This window comes from Vidua macroura, chromosome 9, assembly GCF_024509145.1.
Source record: "Vidua macroura isolate BioBank_ID:100142 chromosome 9, ASM2450914v1, whole genome shotgun sequence".
NCBI classification, from domain to species: domain Eukaryota; kingdom Metazoa; phylum Chordata; class Aves; order Passeriformes; family Viduidae; genus Vidua; species Vidua macroura.
This window is the reverse complement of record NC_071579.1, coordinates 32,537,484-32,560,696: the sequence shown is the minus strand read 5'-3', so window position 1 is coordinate 32,560,696 and position 23,213 is coordinate 32,537,484. Positions and strand designations below refer to the sequence as shown.

Genomic DNA, 23,213 nt, shown 5'->3' with positions numbered 1-23,213 from the left:
GATTTTTGCTCCTTGGCGAAAGCTTCTAAATATCCTGGAAGAATCCTTCAGTGGATTTTAGGTCCTTGGCAAAGGTCTCTAGGTGCCCTGGTAGAATTCTGGGAAATAACAGAGCAGGGGGTTTTAGCTCCTTGGTGAGTATCTCTGAATGTCTTAGGACAATTTTAGGAAATAATCTGTTGGTGATTTTTCTTTCTCATTGGTAAAGGTCTCTGGCTTCCCTGGTAGAATCTGGGTATATAATCTGTCAGTGGTTTATTTACTCTTTGGTGAAGTCTCTAGCCTAGACTATTTTTTTTTTTTTCTAGGTAAAATGTTAGGAAATGGAAGTACCAGAGTGGGCATCCCTCTGTTCCAGAAAGGTCTGGAGCTCCCAGCAGGTCCCAGGGGCCCCTGGCTGGAGCCTCTGGTGCCGTTCCCAGCGCTGCCGCCTCTGTGCTGGCTTTTGGCGAAGCGGTCAATTCTCACTCCGCGTTCCGCGGGGTGGGCGGGACGCGGCGCGGCAGGAGGCGGCCGGGGGGCGCGGGGGGCCGCGGTGCCGGCGAGGGCGGAGCGGGAAGCCCGGCAGAAGAGGGCCGAGCATCCCTCCGCCGCCGGGCCGGTTGCCAAGGCGACGGCTGCGTGGCAACGGGCTGGCAGCGGGGACCGCCCGCCGCCGCGCAGAGCCGAGCGGAGCGGAGCGGGCGCGCTGCCCTCCGCGCTGGATGCTGCGGCGGCCGCCCGGGAGCAGCCGCGCTCCGCCGCTCCCCGCCCGCCCAGCCGGGGCCGCCCTCGCCGGGAGCAGCAGCGCTCGCTCGCTCTCCGCCGCCGGGGCCGGCGCGGAGCGGAGATGGTGCCGCTGGTGCGGAGCGCCGGGGGCTCCCACCAGTGGCTGGCGATCGTTTTCCTCGGCCTTTGCTGGTTCCTTCCCCCCGGGAGATTCGCCGCGCCGGGCGGAGACTTCCCGGGCTCTGCCGTGGACAACCTGGTGGTCAGGAAAGGGGACACGGCCGTGCTGAGGTAGGAGGCGGCCGCGGGCGGCAGGGATGCGAGGACGGAGCGTCGCGCTGCCGCAGCATCCCCGAGCTGCCCGGGGCTCCGGCGGGGATGCTGCGGCGGCGCTCGGCCCCGGGGCCGCTCGCGGGGTGCCCCGGGGATGCGGGAACTTGTCCCCAGCGGCAGCCGGTACCCGCAGCCCTGGAGCTCCGGGCCGCTCGCCGGCTCCCGGCGTGGTTTTGTTCCGCGCTTTGCCCTTTTTTCACTCCATTTAAGACGCCCTGGCTGTTGCTGGAAGTTTAGAAATGGGTTGTTGGGGTGAAATGATGCAGTTTTGGCTTCTGGCAGCAGTTTGGGGCTCTGCAGAGCGAGCAGCGCGGGGCTGTGGCAGGGAGAGGACGATTAAACCCTGCCAGGAGCATTACCATCGGTATTATTTATTTTGATCCACAGTTCTATATTTCCCAACGACTGGAGCACTGGCTGCATGCCACGAGGAGATTTTGTGCTTCCCGTGGCTCTGTTCCTGCCTCTCCTAATGGACCCTGTGCTCTCAGATCTCCTTATCTCTTGACTGGAGCAAAATTTGTTTACCAGCAGTCAGACACCACAATCTACTCGAACCTTTTCTTCTGGTTTGTGTTCAGCAATCCTCTGCCTTGATTTAATTATCCCCCCAGCCCCCACTCTAACTTTATCTGTGTGTTGTACTTTTGCTTGATCCCGCTATAGTTCAAAACCCCCCATTTTCTCCTTCTCTGGAATACGGTTGCAGTTGGTTGAAGCTCCTGGCTGGTGAGAAATCTCTGATTTAATTAGCAGCACTTCTCAGCTATGAAGTCTCTGGCTGTATTGTTTTTTTGTTGGGCTGACACGGAAATCTGCAGGTTACAATGCATTTTATCCATAAACATTTTTAATGATCCACCAGTCTGCTGTAAAATGCTGCATGAGGCATTTTCGGTGGGGATTTGGAAGCGTTTTTAGGCTGCTCCTGTTGTAGTAGCTGCTGAAAATACAGTAGATGTCTATGTAGGGCAGCTGACAAGTGGTTTTTATGTGTACCTCAATTATCCTCTGTATTTGAGACGTGCTCAAGTCCTCGTGCTTTCTGAGGCACAAATGGAGAATCAAAGGACATAATAATTAAAAAGTGGTTTATTTGTACTGTTGCAGGGAAAGCAACTTGATGGGTTCGCGGGCTGTTGAGACATACTCAGCCACTATTAAACACCGTTAGTGCCCAAATACGTTCCAAACGGCGTTATTAAAGAACGGTGCGATTGCTCCCAAGGTGAGCTCCCGCCGGGGTTCAGCTGGAACACACCCCGGCTGCCAGGCCTGGCGTGCGCAGCCCGGCGCTGCTGCAGCCGGGCGGGTTACATAAACGAGATGGGAGCTGCGGGCTGCAAACACCGCTGGGGTCTCGCTGGGGAGGGCCGGTGTGTGTTTTGTGGAGAGACGCTGCCACAGGAAACGCTGGCAGCGCTGCCGAGCCCCGGCGCGGGGATGCTGGAATGCCGTGTGCGGCAGCTGGGGCCGCTCCCTCGTGCCCTCTGATCAACTCCTCGCGTCCCCCGTGCCCTCGGCAGGCTCGCCTTAAGCCGGGGGTCGTTCTGGTTTAAGCTGGTAACTGGAAGGGGAAATGCGGGATCACAGCGGGAGCAGCAGCCGCAGGCTCTTCACGCCGAGCTGCTCCTCTGGGGCTGTCCCTGGCTGCAGGCGCTGGAAACATACCTCAGTATACATTAAAGTGATTGCTCTGGCTATCGGAAGTGTTGGGAATCGGCTCTCTGAACTCCAGTGAGCTGCAAAAGCCATTTGGGTGCAGGAGAAGGAGTTTGTTCCCCCCAGCTCCGGAGCCGGCTGCGTTCAGCCCCTGCACGGCCGCGCCTCGCAGACCCGAAGCTGCCCGTGCTCGGCAGCTCTGGCCTCTCCTGGCAGGGTGGCCGTGGCTCCCCGCGGCCAGCACGTGTTGATTCCCCCTCTCTGCTCTGGGTTCGGCCTCCCTCTGCCCGCGAGGGCTCCGAAATCCCCCGTCCGCGGGTGCGAGGGCAGCGCGGCGCCGAGAGCAGCCGGCTCCCGCTCCGAGCTCCTGCCGGAGCACGGGCGGCACTCCCGCGGCTTTGAGCCAGCGTTTCCGAGCCTGCGGGGAGCTGAGCGTGATTTCTGGGCTGGGGGCTGAGCTGGGACCCGGGCCTGGGGGTGCCCTCGCTGGGCACACACCCCCGGGGCTCCGGCCACAGCTGGGCACATCTGCCCGTGCCCTGGGGGTGGGAGCAGAGGGGATCCGCGGGGCTGCCGCTGGCACCGAGGACAAACTTCCACTCGCGAGTCTTGTTTTGTGCCGATATGCCGGGGGAGAAGGCGCAGAGCCCCTCTCGATGAGTCCGGGGTCAGGCTGAGCTGGGTCCCGGCCCCAGCCCTCAGCCCAAGGTTTCATTGCCTGCCTGAGGATGGGCAGTAAAGGCTCCTTGGGCTGCTGGGGGTTGCCAGGAAAAGCCTCTGTGTGCTAACACAGCAAAAAAAGTTCAGTTCTGTCATTTAAATGGTTAATTCATATCTCAGTGTAATCAATCAATTTTGGATCAAGCACACAGAATTTTCTTGGTGCTGCAGAAGCAGCGCCGGGAGGATCCTCCCCTCCCTGTCCCGGTGCTCCTGGAGCACAGCTCCCTGCTGCTGCCCCTGCTCAGCCAGACCCCCACCCCTCACCCCATGGCCCTGAGGGGTGGAGGGCGCCCTCCCCACCCTGTGCCAGGCCCGTGGTGGGGCCGGATGGTGCTTTGCTGCTGCCCAGGTGGCACTGGGATTGTCCCCTGCTGCCCAGGTGGCACTGGGAGCTGGGATTGTCCCCTGCTGCCCAGGTGGCACTGGGAGCTGGGATTGTCCCCTCAGGCCAGCACTCCCCAAGAGCAGCAGAGTCACAGTGCCCATGTGTCCCTTCCTGAGGGGCTGACGGAAGAGAAAGTTTGCCAAGGATGTCACTGGGCACCTGTTTTGCTACAGAAGCTCCTCAGCACGGGGGTTTTAAAGAAAATCCCTCCTTACCGAGGAGCTCTGCCTGTGATGAGTTATTTCTGCAGCCTCAGTAATTAAGGCCTGCTCCCTTTTGTTTGGTTTCAATGGGTGATGGATCCCCCCAGTCCCAGCTGTTTGTGTTTGTTGGAGTTAGAAGAAATTCTGTCAGTAACGCAGGTGTTTTGCGTGGCAGAAAAATTTTGGGAAGCTGCTGATTTTCAGCAGTAGCATTCCATCCTGCATCCTTTCTGTATTCTTCCCGGGCAGGCAGTTAAGATTTTATGAGAACACACGAGGAAGGAGAGAGCAAGTTCTACAGCCATGGTTTTGTTAAAAGAATAAATTGCTGCATTGTGCACTGGTAGGAGCTCAGGAACCAGGCTGTGTGCTCAGAACCAGGAGCTCAGGCTTCTGCCGCGACCCTCTGCACGATCCCCTGTCACGAGAGGGATCACCCTGTGCTCCAGCACATCCCTCTCGCTGACAGCAGAAATGGAATTTCGGGAGAGGTGACAAATGCAGAGCCCTTGGTGGGGAGCCAGCAGGGACAGCCCGTGTCACCTCCTGTGTCACCTCCTGTGTCACCTCCCTCCCTGCCCGGGAGCAGGGCTGGATACTCAGGGAAAACAGAGGCCACCTCCAGCTGGGAGGGGGCTGCTCCCCTCTTCCCGGGAGGTGGAAGGGGATGTGGGGAGGCCAGGGGAGAGCTCACCTCAGGATGGCAGCAAGAGGCGTTGCTGCTGCTGTGGGAAAACCAAGAAGTCCCCTTTTCCCCGTGCTGGAGCTGCTCCGGGCACGGCCGGTGTGTGCCTGGGGCTCTCGGGGCTTTACCTAAGCCAGGGAACAGGGACGTGCCAGCAGTGCCTGCAGAGCCCCCCTGCAGTCTGGAGCCCAGATCCCCTTGGAGCTCGGAACGTGCAGAGCTGAAGATGATCAAAAGGAGAGAGCAAGTTTTTTTCTAGCGAGTAAAAGTGTTTATTGTGTGTTTTGTTTTCCTCAAAGCTCACGGGTAATGACACCAAGTCTGAGTGAGAGTACCTTTATAGTACCTTTACCTGGTGTCAGCGCAGCAAACTGGGCTTTAGAAGTTGCCGTGGTTTTTAGAAAAGCAGAAGATCTTTTTGGCAGTGTGTGGTTCTAGAGGAGTTTGGGGCAGGTGTGCTCTGCAGTCTGTGCAGTGTTGTGGGCTCTTCACACAGAGTTAAACCTGGAGCTGGGTCCTGGGGCTGGTGCTCCCGAAGGCTGGCAGGGAGGAGCAGGGGCAGCTGCAGGGCAGGTATCCGTGTCCAGCTGTGATCACAGGGGCTGGGCTCTTGTCTAACCTGGCTGGGAAGTCCGGGGCTCAGCTCTGGGCCAGCAGGTCAGTGAGATGCAGCCACGTGTGTTTGACCACAGTGCTCCCTTTGGCCATCTGGGCCGAGCGCTGGCTGGGGCTGGGGCAGCCAGCGCTCACCTGAGGGGTGATTGTAGGAAAATGTCTTTTTTTGGTCACAGATAGGAGCTTTGGGGCTCTTTGGTTTGTTTGCTGAATTGGAAATACTTCATGTGCAGCCTGGCTGCTTTTCTGCACCTTGGAGAGTTCCAGGTCCGTGTGCTGGGCAGTGGCACTGTCTCCTGCCGTGGACACCTGGGGCTGCCACCAAATACCTGGGCCGAGCTGGATGGGCTGTGCCTGCAACCCAGCACTGCCCAGGGCTGGCTTTTACAGCTCTGCAAAGGTTCGGGCATGTGGGGAACAGCTGATCCGAAATTACCCGCCTCCTCTGGTGCCTGCTCTTTGATTTTCTCAACTTCTTCTGTTCCGAATTTCTTCTGCTTGTGGGAAAAGTTCCCATCTGAGGAATGGGAGGAGCAGCTCCTGGTGTCTGGGAGCACCACTGCCCCAAACGTGGGGACTGTGACCTTGTGTGTGCCCAGAGAGGGACCATGCAGGCAGTGTGACTCTGTGTCCCCAGGCAGGCAGTGACCCCGTGTCCCCCTGTGTCCTGCAGGCAGTGACCCTGTGTCCCCTCTGTGCCCTGCAGGCAGTGACCCCGTGTCCCCCTGTGTCCTGCAGGCAGTGACCCCGTGTCCCCCTGTGTCCTGCAGGCAGTGTGACCCTGTGCCCTGCAGGCAGTGACCCCGTGTCCCCCTGTGTCCTGCAGGCAGTGACCCCGTGTCCCCCTGTGTCCTGCAGGCAGTGACCCCGTGTCCCCCTGTGTCCTGCAGGCAGTGTGACCCTGTGTCCTGCAGGCAGTGACCCCGTGTCCCCTCTGTGCCCTGCAGGCAGTGACCCCGTGTCCCCCTGTGTCCTGCAGGCAGTGACCCCGTGTCCCCCTGTGTCCTGCAGGCAGTGTGACCCTGTGTCCTGCAGGCAGTGACCCCGTGTCCCCCTGTGTCCTGCAGGCAGTGACCCCGTGTCCCCTCTGTGACCATGCAGGCAGTGACCCCGTGTCCCCTCTGTGTCCTGCAGGCAGTGACCCCGTGTCCCCTCTGTGCCCTGCAGGCAGTGACCCCGTGTCCCCTCTGTGCCCTGCAGGCAGTGACCCCGTGTCCCCTCTGTGTCCTGCAGGCAGTGACCCCGTGTCCCCTCTGTGACCATGCAGGCAGTGACCCCGTGTCCCCTCTGTGTCCTGCAGGCAGTGACCCCGTGTCCCCTCTGTGCCCTGCAGGCAGTGACCCCGTGTCCCCTCTGTGCCCTGCAGGCAGTGACCCCGTGTCCCCTCTGTGCCCTGCAGGCAGTGACCCCGTGTCCCCTCTGTGTCCTGCAGGCAGTGACCCCGTGTCCCCTCTGTGCCCTGCAGGCAGTGACCCCGTGTCCCCCTGTGTCCTGCAGGCAGTGTGACTCTGTGTCCCCTCTGTGTCCTGCAGGCAGTGACCCCGTGTCCCCCTGTGTCCTGCAGGCAGTGACCCCGTGTCCCCCTGTGTCCTGCAGGCAGTGACCCCGTGTCCCCCTGTATCCTGCAGGCAGTGACCCCGTGTCCCCCCTGTATCCTGCTGGCAGTGACCCCGTGTCCCCAGAGTGGCCAGCGGCCGGCCGTGTGCCCGGGGCAGTGCCAGGAGCGGCTGCCCTGTGCAGCCTGGCTGCTCCTCGGGGCTCGGGTGGCTCCCTGGAGCTGCCGGGGGTCGGAGCTCTCCCTGCCTGCTGAGCACGGCTTTCCCAGCCGGGAGGCGCCTCCCTGGCTCCCGGCGGAACACGGGGGGTTCTCCTTGTTCCCCACGGCGGCTCTGCTCCTGGCAATGCTGGTGGCTCAGGGGGACATGCACACCTAACGTGGGTTTTCTAAACCAGGGCCCTTCAGGGGTCCCAGCTGTGGGGGGAGCCGTGCTGGCAGAAGCCGGAGCAGCAGCAGCCAAACCCACCCCTCCTGCTCCTCTGGCTGGCAAACGTTCCCGTTTCCACACTGGCCTTCCCCACTCCCAGCACTGCCCTGCCGTGGGTCAGGGGGGCCTGGCCAGACAAAACCTGCCTGGGACCAGCTCCTGCTTCGGCTTCCTCAGGCTCCAGGGGCTCAAAACAAAACTACAGCGTTAAGGTCAGCACCATGGATTTCTCCTGGGAGCTCCTTGGCAGTCCTTCCTGAGCTGTGAATCCCACGGATCCCCAGGTCCTGGGAACACCCAGTTCTCAGGTGGGAATGGCTGGGGAGCCTGTGGGGCTGAAGCACCTCTGCCAAGCAAACTCTGCAACCAAAACTGATCAGCTCCTCAAGAGGATGTGGGTGCCTAATTAATATTTAAATTACTGAGGGTCCAGTGACTTTTGGAGATTGGGATTTACCAGTTTTGCCTTCTTTTCCAAGAAGAGCCATCCTTTGTAGCTGAGAGCCTCTGCCTAAGGAGTGACACGTCTGTCAGACATCCACCCATCCATTGTCATTTGTGTTACTGAGAACTGAGCATTTGAAAGGAGTTCTGCAGCGGGAAGAGAGCAGGTGGACAATGAGTTCATGCAGCAATTGGAATTTTGAGATACTCTGTGCATCCCAGTGCCTGCCCAGGGCTGGGTGTGGCTGTGAACACAGGCACCAGTGTCTGTGCAGAGTGTAATAAATATAACAGTCCCCTTCTTTCCTTTATGATTTCAAAAGGTCCATTTCTTGACTTCCATACTCTTGATATTCTGGTGCAATTTGGGGTCGTAAATCCTTTGGCTCCGTGGGGTTTCATTCCTGAAATGTGACTGTGGGACGTGCAGGCTCCTGTGCACACCCCCAGTAAATGAAGTTGTTGTTTGCATAAGAATTTCCTCTTCCCAGTCCCTGCCAATTATTAAACAAGCACATTATGGCACTTGCCTCTTGTCTGCGCGGCAATAATAAATAAATCCAGCACAAATTAAAATAATTTATCATTTTAAATGATGGTGAATGTTTCAGCTGTTCTGCAGAGGAGCTAACAAAACAAGGAGTCAGTAAGGGATGAAAACTGGGATTTGTTCCAAAGGGCTGTTTTGCTGAGGAGAAAACAGAGACTTAATGACTTTCTCCTTGTCACCGTGTGTGAGCTGAGTGCAGCTGAGTGCAGCTGATGTCCCAGGGGAAGGATCTCGGGGGTTTGGGGCACTGCTGCCCCGGGCCAGGCAGCCCACGGAGCTGAACAGTGGTGCTGGAATGGGGCTGCTGCTTCTGCTCCTCTGGGGAGCTCCTGGGAGCCGGGAATGATCCCCCAGTGATCCCCGTGGGCTCTTCTCGGGAGCTGGAGCCCTGCCCCAGGCATGTGGGGGGTGAGCCAGGGCAGGGGCAGGGCTGTGGGAGCAGGGTGTGGAGCTGTCCCTGATCCCACTGGGAATGGGGCACTGCTGAGGGCTGGCTGTCCCTGATCCCAGTGGGAATGGGGCACTCCAAGGGCTGTCCCTGATCCCGGTGGGAATGGGGCACTCCAAGGGCTGTCCCTGATCCCAGAGGGAATGGGGCACTCCAAGGGCTGTCCCTGATCCCAGTGGGAATGGGGCACTCCAGGGCTGTCCCTGATCCCAGTGGGAATGGGGCACTGCTGAGGGCTGTCCCTGATCCCAGTGGGAATGGGGCACTGCTGAGGGCTGTCCCTGATCCCGGTGGGAATGGGGCACTCCAAGGGCTGTCCCTGATCCCGGTGGGAATGGGGCACTCCAAGGGCTGTCCCTGATCCCGGTGGGAATGGGGCACTCCAAGGGCTGTCCCTGATCCCGGTGGGAATGGGGCACTCCAAGGGCTGTCCCTGATCCCAGTGGGAATGGGGCACTCCAGGGCTGTCCCTGATCCCAGTGGGAATGGGGCACTGCTGAGGGCTGTCCCTGATCCCGGTGGGAATGGGGCACTCCAAGGGCTGTCCCTGATCCCAGTGGGAATGAGCTGGTTCAGGACCCTCAGGGAAGGGCAGTGGGGAATGTGGGACTGAGCTCGGTCTCTTCTCCCTCTCCCCACGGCTGCTGCTGCTCCCTGGGAAGGTTTGGCCCCAGCTTGGCCTGCAGTGGCTGTGGTGTCACTTGGATTCAAATGGAGCTGTGAGTGCAGGATGGCCAGGTCAGAGCTGGTACCTGGGTGAGTGGCACAGGGGGTGGAGCCGGTGACAGAGCTCAGCACAAGCTGCACATTATCCCTGATGCCATCTGCCATCGGATCAGAGCCTCCCTGCCCAAACCCCCGTGGGCAGAGGCTGCTGTGGCTGCTGGGGGGCAGGGCTGTGCTGCAAAGGGAGCTGGAACTGCCCTTTGGAGCCCCAGTTCTTGTCTCAGCCCTTCCCAGCGGAGAATTGGCATGGCCAAAGCCTCCTGAGTTTCCGCTTCTGCTTTTCCAGCCCTGGACCTGCCAAGTCTCCCCCGGGAGACCTGGTGTCCACGGAGCATCTCCTGGGTCCATGGCACTGGCCCAGCCTGGCTGGGTGGCCTTCCTCTGCTGCTGGACTGTGCTCACAGGGCACAGGTGGGGCTCCAGAAAGGCGGGGCTGAAGCAGAGAGTGCAGTCCTCGTTAACGGGCTGTGCTGGGCTGTCTCGGGGCCCGGGTGTCCAGGTGACCCCAAGAATGTAAAAGTCCTCATTTCCCAGCCCACACAGCCAAGGAAGGAGTCTGAATGTGCAGGGTCGGCTTCTCAAGGTTGTTTATTTTCCCTTATCTAGAACATTCTCTCTCTGCCCTGCTGAGCTCTGCCCAGCAGCTCGGCCATGGCATTCTGTCTGCCCTCAGGGCAGTGTTCACATTTTATACCAAAAACTCCGTGTGCCGTGGTTACAATAATGTGCCAATGTCTGTCATTGATGTTGGACAGTGTGTCTGTGCCTGAAACCAACAGAAAAGTGTCACCAGCACAGCAAGACATGGAGGGCAAGGAGAAGGAGAAGAAGGCCAGGACATGCCCAAATCCCTCCATCTTGTACCCCCTTGAATCCCATTCTAAAAACCCCAAAATTCTACTTTTCCACCCTGTGTTAATTCAAATATCACACTGCTCAAACCCTTGTGGCTTGTAATTCCTCACACAGAGTTGGCAGCTTTTTCCACGGGCTAAAATGGAAGCCACAGGTGTTTTTGACTTTGTGCCAGGGTCTCTGAGCCCCCTGCCAGGGTCTGGAGCCAGCCAGGGCAGCCAGAGGGGTGTGCTGGGTTCCCACACTGGGCTCAGCAAGGTGGTGGCTGGGTGCTCGGAGCTCTTTCCAACCCAAACCTCTCTTGGAGAGACTTCTCCCTGCAGTTTCTCTGCAGGCTTTGCTGCTGTGTCTGTGAGCTGTGGCCAGGGGAGGAGGGGGTGGGCAGGGACTGTGCTGGGGGAAGCAGGCTCCAGTTCCCAGGTGCAGAGCCTTGGCCACATCCACGGGAGGAGGGGCAGCAGGAAATCTGTTACGAAAGTGGCCTAATTATAACGAGCAGTTTTCCCCCTGGCTGGAGCAAGTGGACTAGAAAATTGTACTAGACTTTTCATTCAGAGACTATTAAAGAGCAGAGGAAGAGAGAGCAAAATATAGCTTTTGTCACAGCTCTTTTTATTTCTTTTTTTTTTTTTCTTTTTTTTTTTTTTTTTTTTTTTTTTTTTTGGTATAGAGTCCTGCACATGGTCAGAAATTAGTTTAAAATTAATTTAATTATCGTATTTAGTTTGTGATTTTTTTTTTTTTAACCTGCATAAACCCCCTTGGTGTTACATTTCTGGCAGCGTGAAGGTGCAAGCGCTGAGCACAAACCACAGGCAGCAAATTAAATGTGGGTGATGAGGTCATTTGGGGCACTGCAGGTGGCCCCAGGCTGGGGAACACCTTGGGCTGAGCCTCCCCGGGGAGCCAGAAGTGAAAATGCCTCTTGCAGCCCAGCTGGGAGGAGGCGGTGGATGGGCAGCAGGGGAACTTGGCTGATGGCCCCAGTGAGAGGGGAGAGCTCAGGGCTGGGGCTGGGGGCAGAGAGGATCCCAGGGCATCCTACAGGAGCAGGGGAACGGCTTGGGGCTGAAGGAGGGCAGATTTACATTGGATATTAGGAAGAAATTCTTCAACCCAAAGAAGAGTCGGGCTCTGATTCCCTGGGTTTCACACAAACTCAGGTTTAGTGACCTCCCCCAGCTTTGGTTTCTTCGGCGTGGGTTTGGTTTCTGCACCCTACAGTTCCAAGCATCACCCCAGAATATCTACCCTGAGCTGTTCTCAGCGGGGTGCTGGATTCTCCTCATGATTTCTTGGAGCTGTACTGACCAGATCGACTACCCAACACCTTTGGGGCTCCATGGACACCTTCTGAGCATCCCCTTCCCACAGCCAGTTCTGGATTCTTGGCTCCTGGCCTGGCTCTGCCCTGAGTCACAGCCACCTCAACCCACAGAGATGGAGAAATGCACTGAGTCATCCTTAACCTTCTATTCCACTTTTTAATTTGCATTAATACCTCAAAACAATATTCCTTCTGAGCCCTCCCTCAGCTCATCTTGTAAAAGGAAAATGGATTTGGACATGTATAAAACATGAAAAGTCACAGAATCAAAAAAGTGGATGAAATTCACAGCAATCAAGCTTTTCAAGGCAGCCAGCCCAGAACCATCACAGTGGAATTAAAAATAAATTTGGTTACAGGAAATCATCTCCTCTGCCGTTCCCTTTGGTGGGCTGGTGGAAAAGAGCAGGAGGCAGCAGGAGTGCTGGGATGAAGGCCCAAGCACACAGCAGAGCTCAGGGTCGGGCTGTGCTCCCAGCTGGAATGGTGTCCTGCGGGCAGCAGGAGCCTCCCTGCAGCCCCCTCGGGCTGGGAGAGACGGAAGGGAGGGAGGGCAGGGGGCACTGCTGGGGACAGGGGCCACAGGGCCACAGCGCAGGTGGCCGAGGGAGCCGTGTGGGCAGAGCCCAGGCATCCTGAGCTGTCCATTGTTCTAGCACCACTTGGGCTGCGCTGGAACCCATCAAAGCCTGCACGGGAGCCTGAGCTGTCCCCGAGGGACCCCTGAGCCCGTGGAATGAACCTCAGGAGCTCTGTGCCCTCCAGCCACGGGGCGCTGCCACCCCGTACCTGGTGACAGGATCATCGAGGGCAGCGGGTCAGACATGCCAGGGGCAGAACCAGGCAATAACCACTGCCAGGTGTGGGGAGGAAACGCGTTTCATCACTTCAGAGCAGACCAGTTACAGGAGCCAAGGCACCTCTGCTGGGAAAGAGGTTGGGTGTGCAAGAGAAATGGGGCTGGGCTGGAATTGCCAGAGCAGCTGGGGCTGCCCCTGGATCCCTGGAATGTCCCAGGCCAGGCTGGACACTGGGGCTGGGAGCTCCTGGGACAGGGGGAGGTGTCCCTGCCATGCCTTGGGGTTTGGAAGCAGATGAGATTTAAAGTCCCTGCCAACCCACACCACTCTGGGAGTCTGTGAATTTCTCCTGGTAAGAATTCTGTGTTTATAGAATTGTTTTGTTTGTTTGGGCTGGTTTTGTTTTGGTTTGGTATTTTTCATTGCTTTGTTTGCTTTTACTTTTTCCTTTTGTTTTGTTTTGTTTTCGGTTGCATGTTTTGTTCTGGCAGCTGTGTGTAGAATCCCAGATTCCATGATTTTCTGGGAATGTTGGCTCAGGCTGCCCCCAGCCCCTGATGTGGTGCTTCCCTCTCAGCAAAGCTCTGTGGGATCGACATTCTGACCCTGTTCTGGGGGAGCTTTTTAACATTCCTGTGCCTCAACAAAACAGAGACTGCTCCTGTGGTGGTTCCAAAAAAATTTTCACCAGCTAAGAAATTCTTTAAATAGTCCTCACTGAGTGAGGCTGCTAATTTGCATGACAGCTTGATTAAAGGTAACCTGCATCCACACTTAATTTATTTTGAAACTGCCCAACGTTTTCATTCCATGCCATTAATTTTACATTAGTAGACTGGCTTGATTATTTAAGAAGGAAGGTAATTTTATCATCCTTGTTGGTGTAAGTTCAAATCCATACTGAAAAATGGTCTGAAAGTGGTTATAAATAACAAAAGCCTTTGCTCCACATAAAGATCTGCTGGACCTGGTGGTGTGATGCAGAAGGAAATGAAGATTTAGGTGGTTTAGGGATCATCTTTGACTGCAGCAGAACTTGGGCTGCAAACGTGGCTCCGTGTTGCAATGTCTATTCTGAGTGTGTGGGTTTGGGGACCCAAAAAGGCAATGTTTAAGGGTGCATCTTACACAGGTGCTCCGTTTTCCCCAGGAAGTGATATTTTTAGGAAAACGGAGTCTCAGAGGCTCGGGCAGAGCTGTGGCACTTCCCTCTTGCAGTGGATCTGTTACAGAAATGGGCCACAGCTCTTGGCTTTCCACGATGCTGGGGCTGGGGCGCCTCACGTTGCTGCCAAGTCCTGCAGAAAAGGGTCCTGGCAAGATCCCCTAAAACTTATTTCCACGCTGATTTAATCAGCTTCTCTTTCCAGGGCAAGACTTGTACAGAAACAGAATATTTCAGATTTCTTGCAAAACTGGAGCCTAAACTAAAAATTATTTAGGTTATCGACCATCTGTTCTCAAAGGATGGTTTCATGAATATGGCTGTGAATGCATTTTTTAGGTAAAGCTCATGAAATTCCTCCTTTTTTTTTTCAATTTTTTTTGTTCCCCTTTGAATATTCCTATTATCCCACACTTTTGCCCTGCAGGCAGGTTCTGGATCCTTCTGGATCCCCTTGGTTACTCCCTCATTTCCTCTCTCTCTGCTCTTGGAAACTCAGCTTGCAGTCTCCATGAGGATGGCATGGAGATGTTTTTCTATTTCAAGTTTGCAAACCGAAATGTTCACTTTATCTGCTGAACTGTCCTTGTAGGTACCTTCCAAGGAGCTCAAGCATTCCACTAAAAGAGAATAAAATCCCTCCTGTCCCATTTCTTCCAGTCCCCAGGAAAGGACTCTTCCTTGGACACCTCCCTGGGCAGCTGTGCCAAGGCCTGAGCACCCTTTCCATGGGGAAATTCCTGCTGACACAGGGATGAGAGGAATGGGAGATAAGGAAGAGGGAAGCTGCTCAAAGGGACATCCCAATAAGCTGGGTCTATTTTAAAACCAGACTTTATGTTGGTCCTAACTCGACACCACAGCAAAGCCCCAGGGCCAGGATCCAGAGGTGTGCACAGCTGGGCATGCAGGAGAATCCAAAAGCTTTGCTGATATGGAAACGTGCTGGGACCTGTTTTCCCAAAGCTGCTGGCAGAGCAGAAAGGGGCAGAGGAGGGAGAGAAATATTATATGGAAAATAAAAAATGTTTACAGGGAGAAGCTTCAGGAGCTCTGGCTAATTAGTTTGGCAGAACGGCATTAGGCACCCTCATTGTGCTGGAGAATGTTTTAATGTCAAAAAAACTCTGAAAATCCAATCTTGGCAAAAAACCCATAATGCAAACTAATGACTAAAAGCTGAAACTGAACAATTCCAACTTAACTGTGAAGCGAGGGTTTTAGAGGCAATTAACTGCTGGAATCAGCTCCCAAAGCAGTGCAGGGCTCCACATCTCTCGAGGCTGGCTGCCTCTGCAGAAGGTACCTCGAGGCCCTTTGTTGAGCTGGATGATGTCAGAAAGGGGTTTCTTGGGCAGAGGGAAGAGAGAAATTCCTTTTTTCCCAGGCCAGAAGGGTGCAGGGCTGTCCTGAAGCCCAGCATCCCCCCAGCACCACTGGCATCACAGCAGAGAACAACCATGGGCTCTTTTGAGGATTTCCTGGATCCAGAACTTTGTTTCTGAGCGTTAGTGGATGTCAGTGTGCAATTAATTCTGTTCTTTAGAATACATTAAATTGTTATTTGATTTTAATGCTAAAAATCTGATTTCTTTAGTGACCCAAATGAAAGCTGTAGGGATGGGATTGAGAATATTCTAATGTGGGCTGCAGGTGTGGAAAAAAATGCAAAACCTGTTCAAGGGACGCTTGACCTCTGCCTTGTCATTGTCACCCTTGTGGCACAGGGCTGCAGAGGGCAGCTGAGCTGATTCCAGCTCCTCGAGGGGCCAAGCAGCCAACACAGAGCATTGCTGTGCCTTTCCCCACACTTATTTAGGAAACAATTTACTCCCGTGTCCTCTGCTCATAAACCCATAAATCTGTGCTGTAAGTAAGCAGTTCAATTTAATAGTCAATTTTATCTGCAGATTGTGAACGTCAGGACTTTTGAGAAGCAGTGATTTCTGTCAGCAGCAGGAAAACGCTGCCTTTGTACCCGTGGGCGATGCATTGCTGCTCCATCCCGGACGAGCTGGCAGCGAGGCAGGTCCCTGCTGATGGCAGGGGACTGTGCTGGCAGCAATTAGCAGGGAGAGGAGCGGGGCAGGTCGATATCCCCGGGAGCAGCTCGCTGGCCCGTGGGAGTCCCTGCCAGAGCAGGGCTGCTGGCTCACGCTGATTGGGATGCAGCCCACGCCAGGAGTGATTAATTTGCTTTAACTTCCCAAACTACCGAGTGTCCCAGAGTTCACACAACACACACTGGAAACAGAAAGGTCCAAAGAGAAAACAGACACCGTCCATACAATAAACTGCACCAAGGATTCAAGCACAGGGTGCCCGGAGCAGCTGGGGCTGCCCCTGGATCCCTGGCAGTGTCCCAGGCCGGGCTGGACACTGGGCTGGGAGCAGCCTGGGGCAGTGGGAGGTGGTGGAACTGGCTGAGCTTTCTCCGTGTTTGCTGGAAGCTTTCAGGAGGTTTCAGACCATGCCCCAGGGGGCCTGGGGTGGGTGGCAGATCCTCGTGGGTCCTGCCAGGCTCAGTGGGGTGTTCCCAGGGTGATGGGAATCTGCCTAGCCAGGTTTAATGAAGATGTCCCACATCTTGGGGATCCAATTTACTGACTGTCACTGCTAATGAAATCTCTCCGAGTAAAACTCGGGCTTTGACACTCCCACGGACAGAGACAGAATCCATTTCAGGTGAGCACAGAAATTCAGCCTGTGAGGTACCTGTGACTGTCACAGGTGAAAATCTCTGTTAATGAACTGTGTATTAGTGTGAGACAGGAAGAGAACTCCCTCGGTCTCTTAATTTACTTTGAATAATTCATTAGCTCGCACTCCTCACCCATGGCAGTCGTAGGTAAATCCCACACTGGAGCTGCTAATTAAACTTGCAGGATGAAGGGAAGCTACTAATGAGATGCGAGACAAGTCCTCCAACAATACAGAGGCGCTTGTAGGCGCACAAAGTTTTATTGTTGGTTTTCACAGGAGGGCAGGGAACGCCGAGGAATTCACACTTGCTCCAGCAAGACTGGATCACTGCACAGCTCCCTGACAGGAGGGGAGCAGGGACAGGAGGAGAGGGAACGGCCCCAGGCTGGGCCAGGGGAGCTCAGGGTGGGCAGCAGCAGGAATTTCCCCATGGAAAGGGGGGTCAGGCCCTGGAACTGCCCAGGGAGGGTTGGAGTGCCCATCCCTGGAGGTGGCACTCAGAGCTCTGGGCTGGGGACAAGGTGGGGATTAGGCAGAGCTTGGACTTGATGGGCTGGGAGTGTTTTTCCAACCTCAGGGATCCTGAGAGGAGCAGGAAGTTCCTGTGGCACCAAGATGAGTCCTTAGTGGTCATCCAAACATGTGGAGATGGAAAATAGTGCAGTATTTCACTTTTTTATTATATATAAAAAGAATAGAAACAATAAATCTGTGTGGATTTTACCAGACACTTTTATGGATAAATACACTGCTATAATATCACCTCTGTACCATGTCATATTTTATAGGTTATAGCAAACCCTTGTTACCTGTGTGAGGGGCTGGGTGTGCCATGTGGTCAAGGGTGTGACCCTTAGGGAATGAAAAACACAGCAACAGCTTTGCATGGTAGAAATTTATATTTCTGCTGTTTGCTTCTACAACGTGAGATGTAGAAACTGAATTTTGTGTGCAGAGTACACAAAATTGCCTTTTTGTGGTTTGTGTTGTTTGTGTTTGTTCACTACACTGAAATTTGTGACGTTGCAACACATTTAAATGTGTTTTCTGCTGGTTGGGAATGAGATATCCAGAGATCTGTGTAGGGACATGGAGAGGGACAAAAATACACTTTTAATTATTATTTTCACTGTACAAATTGCAGCTTGCTGCTCAGACAAACTCGCTTCAAGCACTTTATCTTATTCAAGAAAATATCTCCCAGAGAAATGTGAGCAGCAGAGCCCCCCTGAGCCCGGCCAGGCGGGTGTGAGGAGGGTGAGAAGCCCTGGGAAAGATCTTCTGGAACAGCTTTCCTGTGGAAACAGGGAAATATTAACACTGCACCTTTCGAATAAAGTGAATCGAGATGGAGCGGAAACACACATAGCTGTGATTTAAAATGCAAGCAACCTCTGCAAATCAATATGAGCTCTATAAAAAGGGTTCAAAATGATAATGCAAATGAATCCCGAGGTGAAATATTCCTGGCAGGCACAACAATTGTTTCCTAAATAACTGATCCCTGCCACTCACAGCCTGCTGGTGTCTGCAGCAACGTCTGTGGCACTCCTGACAGACCCATGATTGGAAGATAAGGTTCCCATTTTGAACTAAGCACAGCTTTGACAAAGCCTTAACAGCAGCAGGGAGTCCAAAGCCGAGCCTAGGGCTTGTGTGCAGCTTGGGGTGAGGGTTTTCCCAGCAGTGACCTGCTGTGCTCAGCAAAGCCAGCGGCTCCAGCCGGGGCTGGGCTCTCAGTGTGGCCTCCCCATGGCTTTCAGCCTCTCCCGTGGCTTTCAGCCTGCCCTGAGCTCGGGGATCCCAGCTCAGCTTGCCAGCAGCATGGAAGAACAATCAGGGCGATGTTCGGGGCTGGGCAGGAGCAGAGGGGCTCCTCCAGCTGAGCCTGGCTGGGATGGGCAGAGCAGGGCTCGGTGTCCTGCTCTGGGGGACACCAGGGCCCGTGCCAGGAGGGGACAGGGCCGGGACACGGGGATGCTGTGTGGAGGGAGAGCTGGGAGCAGCTCCCTGCTGCTGGCTCTGCGAAGATGAAGTTGGTATCTTCTCTCTCGTCCATTCCTCTTCCTAATCCGAGGATTTTAATTTTGTTGATTCATAGGTTATCTAAATACGAACAGGTTGCCATCAGTCAGCAGCACCTCAGAATGAACATAAATGGTGTCCTCAGTACTCCTAAAAGAATGGCTGTGTCAGGGGTGTAAATCCCCATTCCCAGGCTTTGCTCTGGCGCCTGGGTTTGGTTCAAACATTCATCAGTGACTTTGCTCTCACCCTTGGAAGGGGTCGAGAACATAACGCCATTGTTCTCTGTGGTGTTGTGTTCCTCTGCAGGGCCAGTAAGAGCCAAGCATTACCAAAAGCACAGTGGTCAGAGCTGGGAATTCTCTGCTCATCCCTGCTGGGAATGCACGCAGGCAGTCGGGCTTTTCTGTTTGTTCAGGCATTCATAAATTGCACACGGAGATTACTCAGTGCTCCTCGGAGTAACGAGTCTGGAACGCTGAGGGACAATTGTAGTGCACTCCAGATAGCTCTGGAAACACCCTGCAGCCAGACCCACACCCAGCTCTGGAAACACCCTGCAGCCAGACCCACATCCAGCTTTGGAAATGCCCTGGAGCCAGATCCACACCCAGCTCTGGAAATGCCCTGCAGCCAGACCCACATCCAGCTCTAGAAACGCCCTGGAGCCAGACCCACACCCAGCTCTGGAAATGCCCTGGAGCCAGACCCACACCCAGCTCTGGAAATGCCCTGGAGCCAGACCCACACCCAGCTCTGGAAATGCCCTGCAGCCAGATCCACACCCAGCTCTGGAAATGCCCTGCAGCCAGACCCACATCCAGCTCTGGAAACACCCTGCAGCCAGACCCACACCCTGGAAATGGCTCTGGAGCCAGCTCTGGAAATGCCCTGCAGCCAGACCCACACCCAGCTCTGCCCTGTGTGGAGGCTCTGGGGGAACTGGGACCTCTGGGTGTCCTGTGGGTGTCCTTGTGCCAGGGGAGCTGCTGGCAACCCTCTTCCAGCAGCCTGTGTGGAGTTTACAGCGTTTGAACAAAAAAGTGAAGCTTCCTCGTTAGAGGCAATGACAAATAATCTGCACAAGGACTCATTAGCAGAAAGTGTAATTATTGCATCTTGCATTGAAAATGATTTAAACCTCTATTCTTGACAAATAAAGCAGCTGACCCTTGATTAAAAGAGATGATGGGTGTGAGTAATTAAGGCCACACTAAATGAAATACATCTTCAAAGCATCCCTGTGCAATTTGTCTTCTCTTGCCTCTTTTGAAAACTTCTCTTCCTTGTTTGAGGTTGCTCCTCCAAGGATTCTGAGTAACTGAATTATTTTGCTGGTTAGTGAATTGGAAAATAATTTCCTAACCTTGATCATAAAAGTTCTGGGAAACACCTGGGCTTTTTCACAGTATGAGAAATCCACTCAGTGGTAGAACAACTGTCATTTGAAGAAATCTCTTCCCTTGGAGTCGTTGGAAAGGAAGGTGAGCAGAGCTCGTGTTCTGGCAGTCAGGAGCTGAGGCACTGTAGGAAAGGGAATTTCCAGCTCTTTGGAGCGGTCCCTTCTCCCCAGGACAGGGCAGACGTGTCCTGTGTAGGGCAGAGAGCAGCACAAAGCTGCTGCTGCAGGAGCCCTGGGGAAGCTGAGAGGGGTCTCAGGCAGGGCACTCGGGCTGGGCTGCCAGGCTCTGCTCACTGGAGTCCCGAGGCTGCCTGTGTTTTTAGTCAAATGGGAGGCTGGAAAAGCTGGGCAGTTTGGGCTTTGCCTTCCAAGGGCTGCAGTGCTTTTGCTTTTACAACACATATTTTGTGTAGTAAGGAACCTTGGCTTTCCCATTTGGTAATTCAGATTTGTACAGGTCACAGAACTATCGGAGGGCTCATCTTTTCCTGATCTGAAATGGTTCTCTTGCTGTAAATCAAATGCACTTCAATGTGTTTGTGTTCATGAATTAATTAATTTCTCTCACAGTGGTATAAAGTCAGTGCTCCATAATCAGTCTTCTCCCTTTCTGAAGTCTGCAATGGTGGAATCTTGATGCCATAGAAACCCAAGGGCACAGGACTCTGCCATCAGATTTTATAAACAGTGGAAATCTTTATTCCTCAGATTAGAAATCCAAGGGCTTTCAGTCTTTAAAGCCCTTAAAGTCTTTAAATGTTTCTCTCCCCCTTGTCATCTGGGAATGCCCAGGATCTCCCTTGTGTGGAGAGAATACAACAAAAATGCCAAACCTGGAACGATGGAATCATCCAGTCTCCTGAGCTGGACAGGACCCAGCAGGATCCCAGAACTTCTTCCTGCTTTCTCCAGAAAAAACAAGAATAAAGTGCTGCAGCCTTGCTGGAAAGGGCCAGACCTTGCCATGGGCAGGGGCAGAGCTCCAGCTGGTGCCAGCAGAGCCAAGATCTGCTGCTCCAGTCACTGTCAGTGGAAACGTAAATCATGTCAAGAGCTGGAAGGAAAACTTGTTTTGTACCCAGGGCCAAAACAGGGCAATAGATGATTCAGGAGATTGGAAGTTCAGTCCTGGAAGGCTTCAGAGAGCTGGTCCAGCTTTTCAGGGGGCTTCATCTTGGTTTTATCTTGAATGGGAAAACAGATCTGAGGTCCCTCTTACCTTTTCTGATGAGATTTCACTCGTTCAGTGCATTATTAGGAAAAAAAGACAGGGTGGGTGCCTGTGCTGTGAGGGACCTTCTATCCACTGGGACTGGTTTTACAGCCCTCGAGCTGCAGCTGTCCCAGCCTGGCTCCCCCTGACTTTCCTTTCTGTGCTCCTGCACAAAGTAGTGCTTTACTCCAGAGCTGGTTCCAGAGGAAGACAGACACCGTTTCTCTTCCCGAGAGTTGTCTGAGTGACTAATTTGTGCTATTTCAGTGATAAATTAGTCAATATTGTTGAGAAGCCACGTCTTAAATCCCTTTTTTGTTTCCTTGGGCCCTTCAGGAGTCATTTTTAGTCTGGCCACGAATGTTGTCTGTATAAAAAAAAATGCCAGCAGTGAGACTGGCCCTGGAACGTGTCTGTGTTTTCCTTGCCACCTGAATTTTCCATTTCCTTCCTACAAATGAGAGTGAAGTTTGGGAGTTTTGACTTCTATCAGAATTAGAGAATAGATTCACCTGATTCTTTTCATCTAAGCCCAAAAGCAGGCTCTGTACATCTGAGTTCCCATTTTCCTGCATTAATTTCCCAGGCAATCTCAGCAATCTGGAGTAAGTGTGTTTTTATTTAAGGTGGATGCTGCTGACATGCCCATAAACACTCCCCAAAGCTCTCGCCCAGCCTGGTGATTGCTTTGTGTGAGGAACAGGCAGAGAATAAATATGAAGAGCAAGACTTTGAGGCAACTTAATAAAGCCCCACTGCTGCCAATGCAGAGGGCAATTTCAGTGGTTTAGAGGGAGAATAAGTGTAAAATATGAAATGGAGGCTCTGCTGCCAGCGTGGGACAGGCTGCAGGCAGAGATGGATGTGCACTGAGCTTGGGGGTCTGGCTTCCCAAATTCTCCACCAACATGCTCATTTATTTTCATATAATGTCTTTTTAATACCACCATTTGAATCTGCCTGCATTTTGAACTGCATTATCTGCAAAGAAATGCCTGGGTTGTGGCTGAGAGTCCTCAGAGATGTTTGTGAATCTGAAAAGAGACAGATTTATTATTCCTGTTAGTGTCACAGAATCCCAGACTGGTTTGGGTTGGGAGGGACCTTGAAGCCCCTCCATTCCCACCCCTGCCGTGGCAGGGACACCTCCCACTGTCCCAGGAGCTCCCAGCCCCAATGTCCAGCCTGGTCCTGGACACTGCCAGGGATCCAGGGGCAGCCCCAGCTGCTCTGGGCACCCTGTGCCAGGGCCTGCCCACCCTGCCAGGAACAATTCCTGATTCCTGGTCTCCCATCCAGCCCTGCCCAGCAGGCATTGCCCATGTCCTGTGTGACTGTAACCCCGAGGTGTTTGTGCCTGGTTTGGCTTTAGCCTCACTGTGGGGCAAGGTGTCACAGGGAGCTGTCACTGTGGGGTTTCGAGAGAACCTCAGGCCACCTTGCTTTGAGGTGTTTTGGAAATCAATTATTCCTCTCGTCATGTGAACGAGATCCATGGGACGCAGAAAAAGGGGAGTGGAGTTTAATCCCCCCCTTGGAATGGCACGGTGCCTGTCAGTGCCTGCTCCAGCTCACTTTGCACTTGCAATGAGAACAGCTCTCCACAGCTGAGAAAAGCTTTCCTGTCACTGAGAGGAGCCTCCCCGGGCTGCTCAGCCAGGAGGAGGAGGAGGAGCTGCTGGCTGCCCACAGGAACCAGAGACACCCTGCTCCTGTGGGCTGTGCCTCCCCAGCCGTGCCCAGCTGCCAGCACCACCACCCTGCTGCTGAGCTCCTCCAAACTGCTCCTGGGAGCAATTTCCAGGCAGCTCCATCCTGGGCTGGGCCTCCTGGGCTTAATTGTGGAATTTATCAGTGAGGCAGCACCAGACACTTCTATCACCTTTATGCGCCTCTCAATTGAATCTGGAGAGGAATTTATGGGTTTAATAATTTAGGTTCTTCTGAGTTTATCAGCTATCAGAGAGCACTGAGGAACCCTGGGCCTTTCCCTGTGATTCTGAAACACTCCAAAATGCCCCAGTTCTCTCGAGCTCCTGCCCCCCTCCCCGTGCCAGCAGCGTCTCCGCTGGGCACAGCTCCTGGGCTGGCTGGGAGCGCTGCAAGGATTCCATCCTGACTCCCTGCCCGGGAACGTGGAGCCCTCCTGCCCTGCAAAGGCAGCTCCTTCCTCAGCAGGATCCCTCGGGAGAGGAAAGTGCCATGCTTCACTTCAGCACTCAGGTTTCCCCCTGGCATTTAGCAAAGAGCTCGGGG

General features: G+C 54.3%; 1 protein-coding gene across 2 annotated transcripts in view; it reads left to right on the top strand.

Annotated features, from left to right (window-relative positions):
- The first annotated feature begins 717 nt into the window (after positions 1–717).
- Positions 718–23,213, top strand: part of NEGR1 (neuronal growth regulator 1) — a 186,050-nt gene continuing 163,554 nt past the window's right edge. For both annotated transcript variants that reach the window (XM_053985138.1, XM_053985137.1), the window contains exon 1: positions 718–999. In XM_053985138.1, the coding sequence (XP_053841113.1) occupies positions 830–999 (170 nt within the window). In that variant the 5' untranslated portion in view covers positions 718–829. The remainder of the gene's footprint in view (positions 1,000–23,213) is intronic.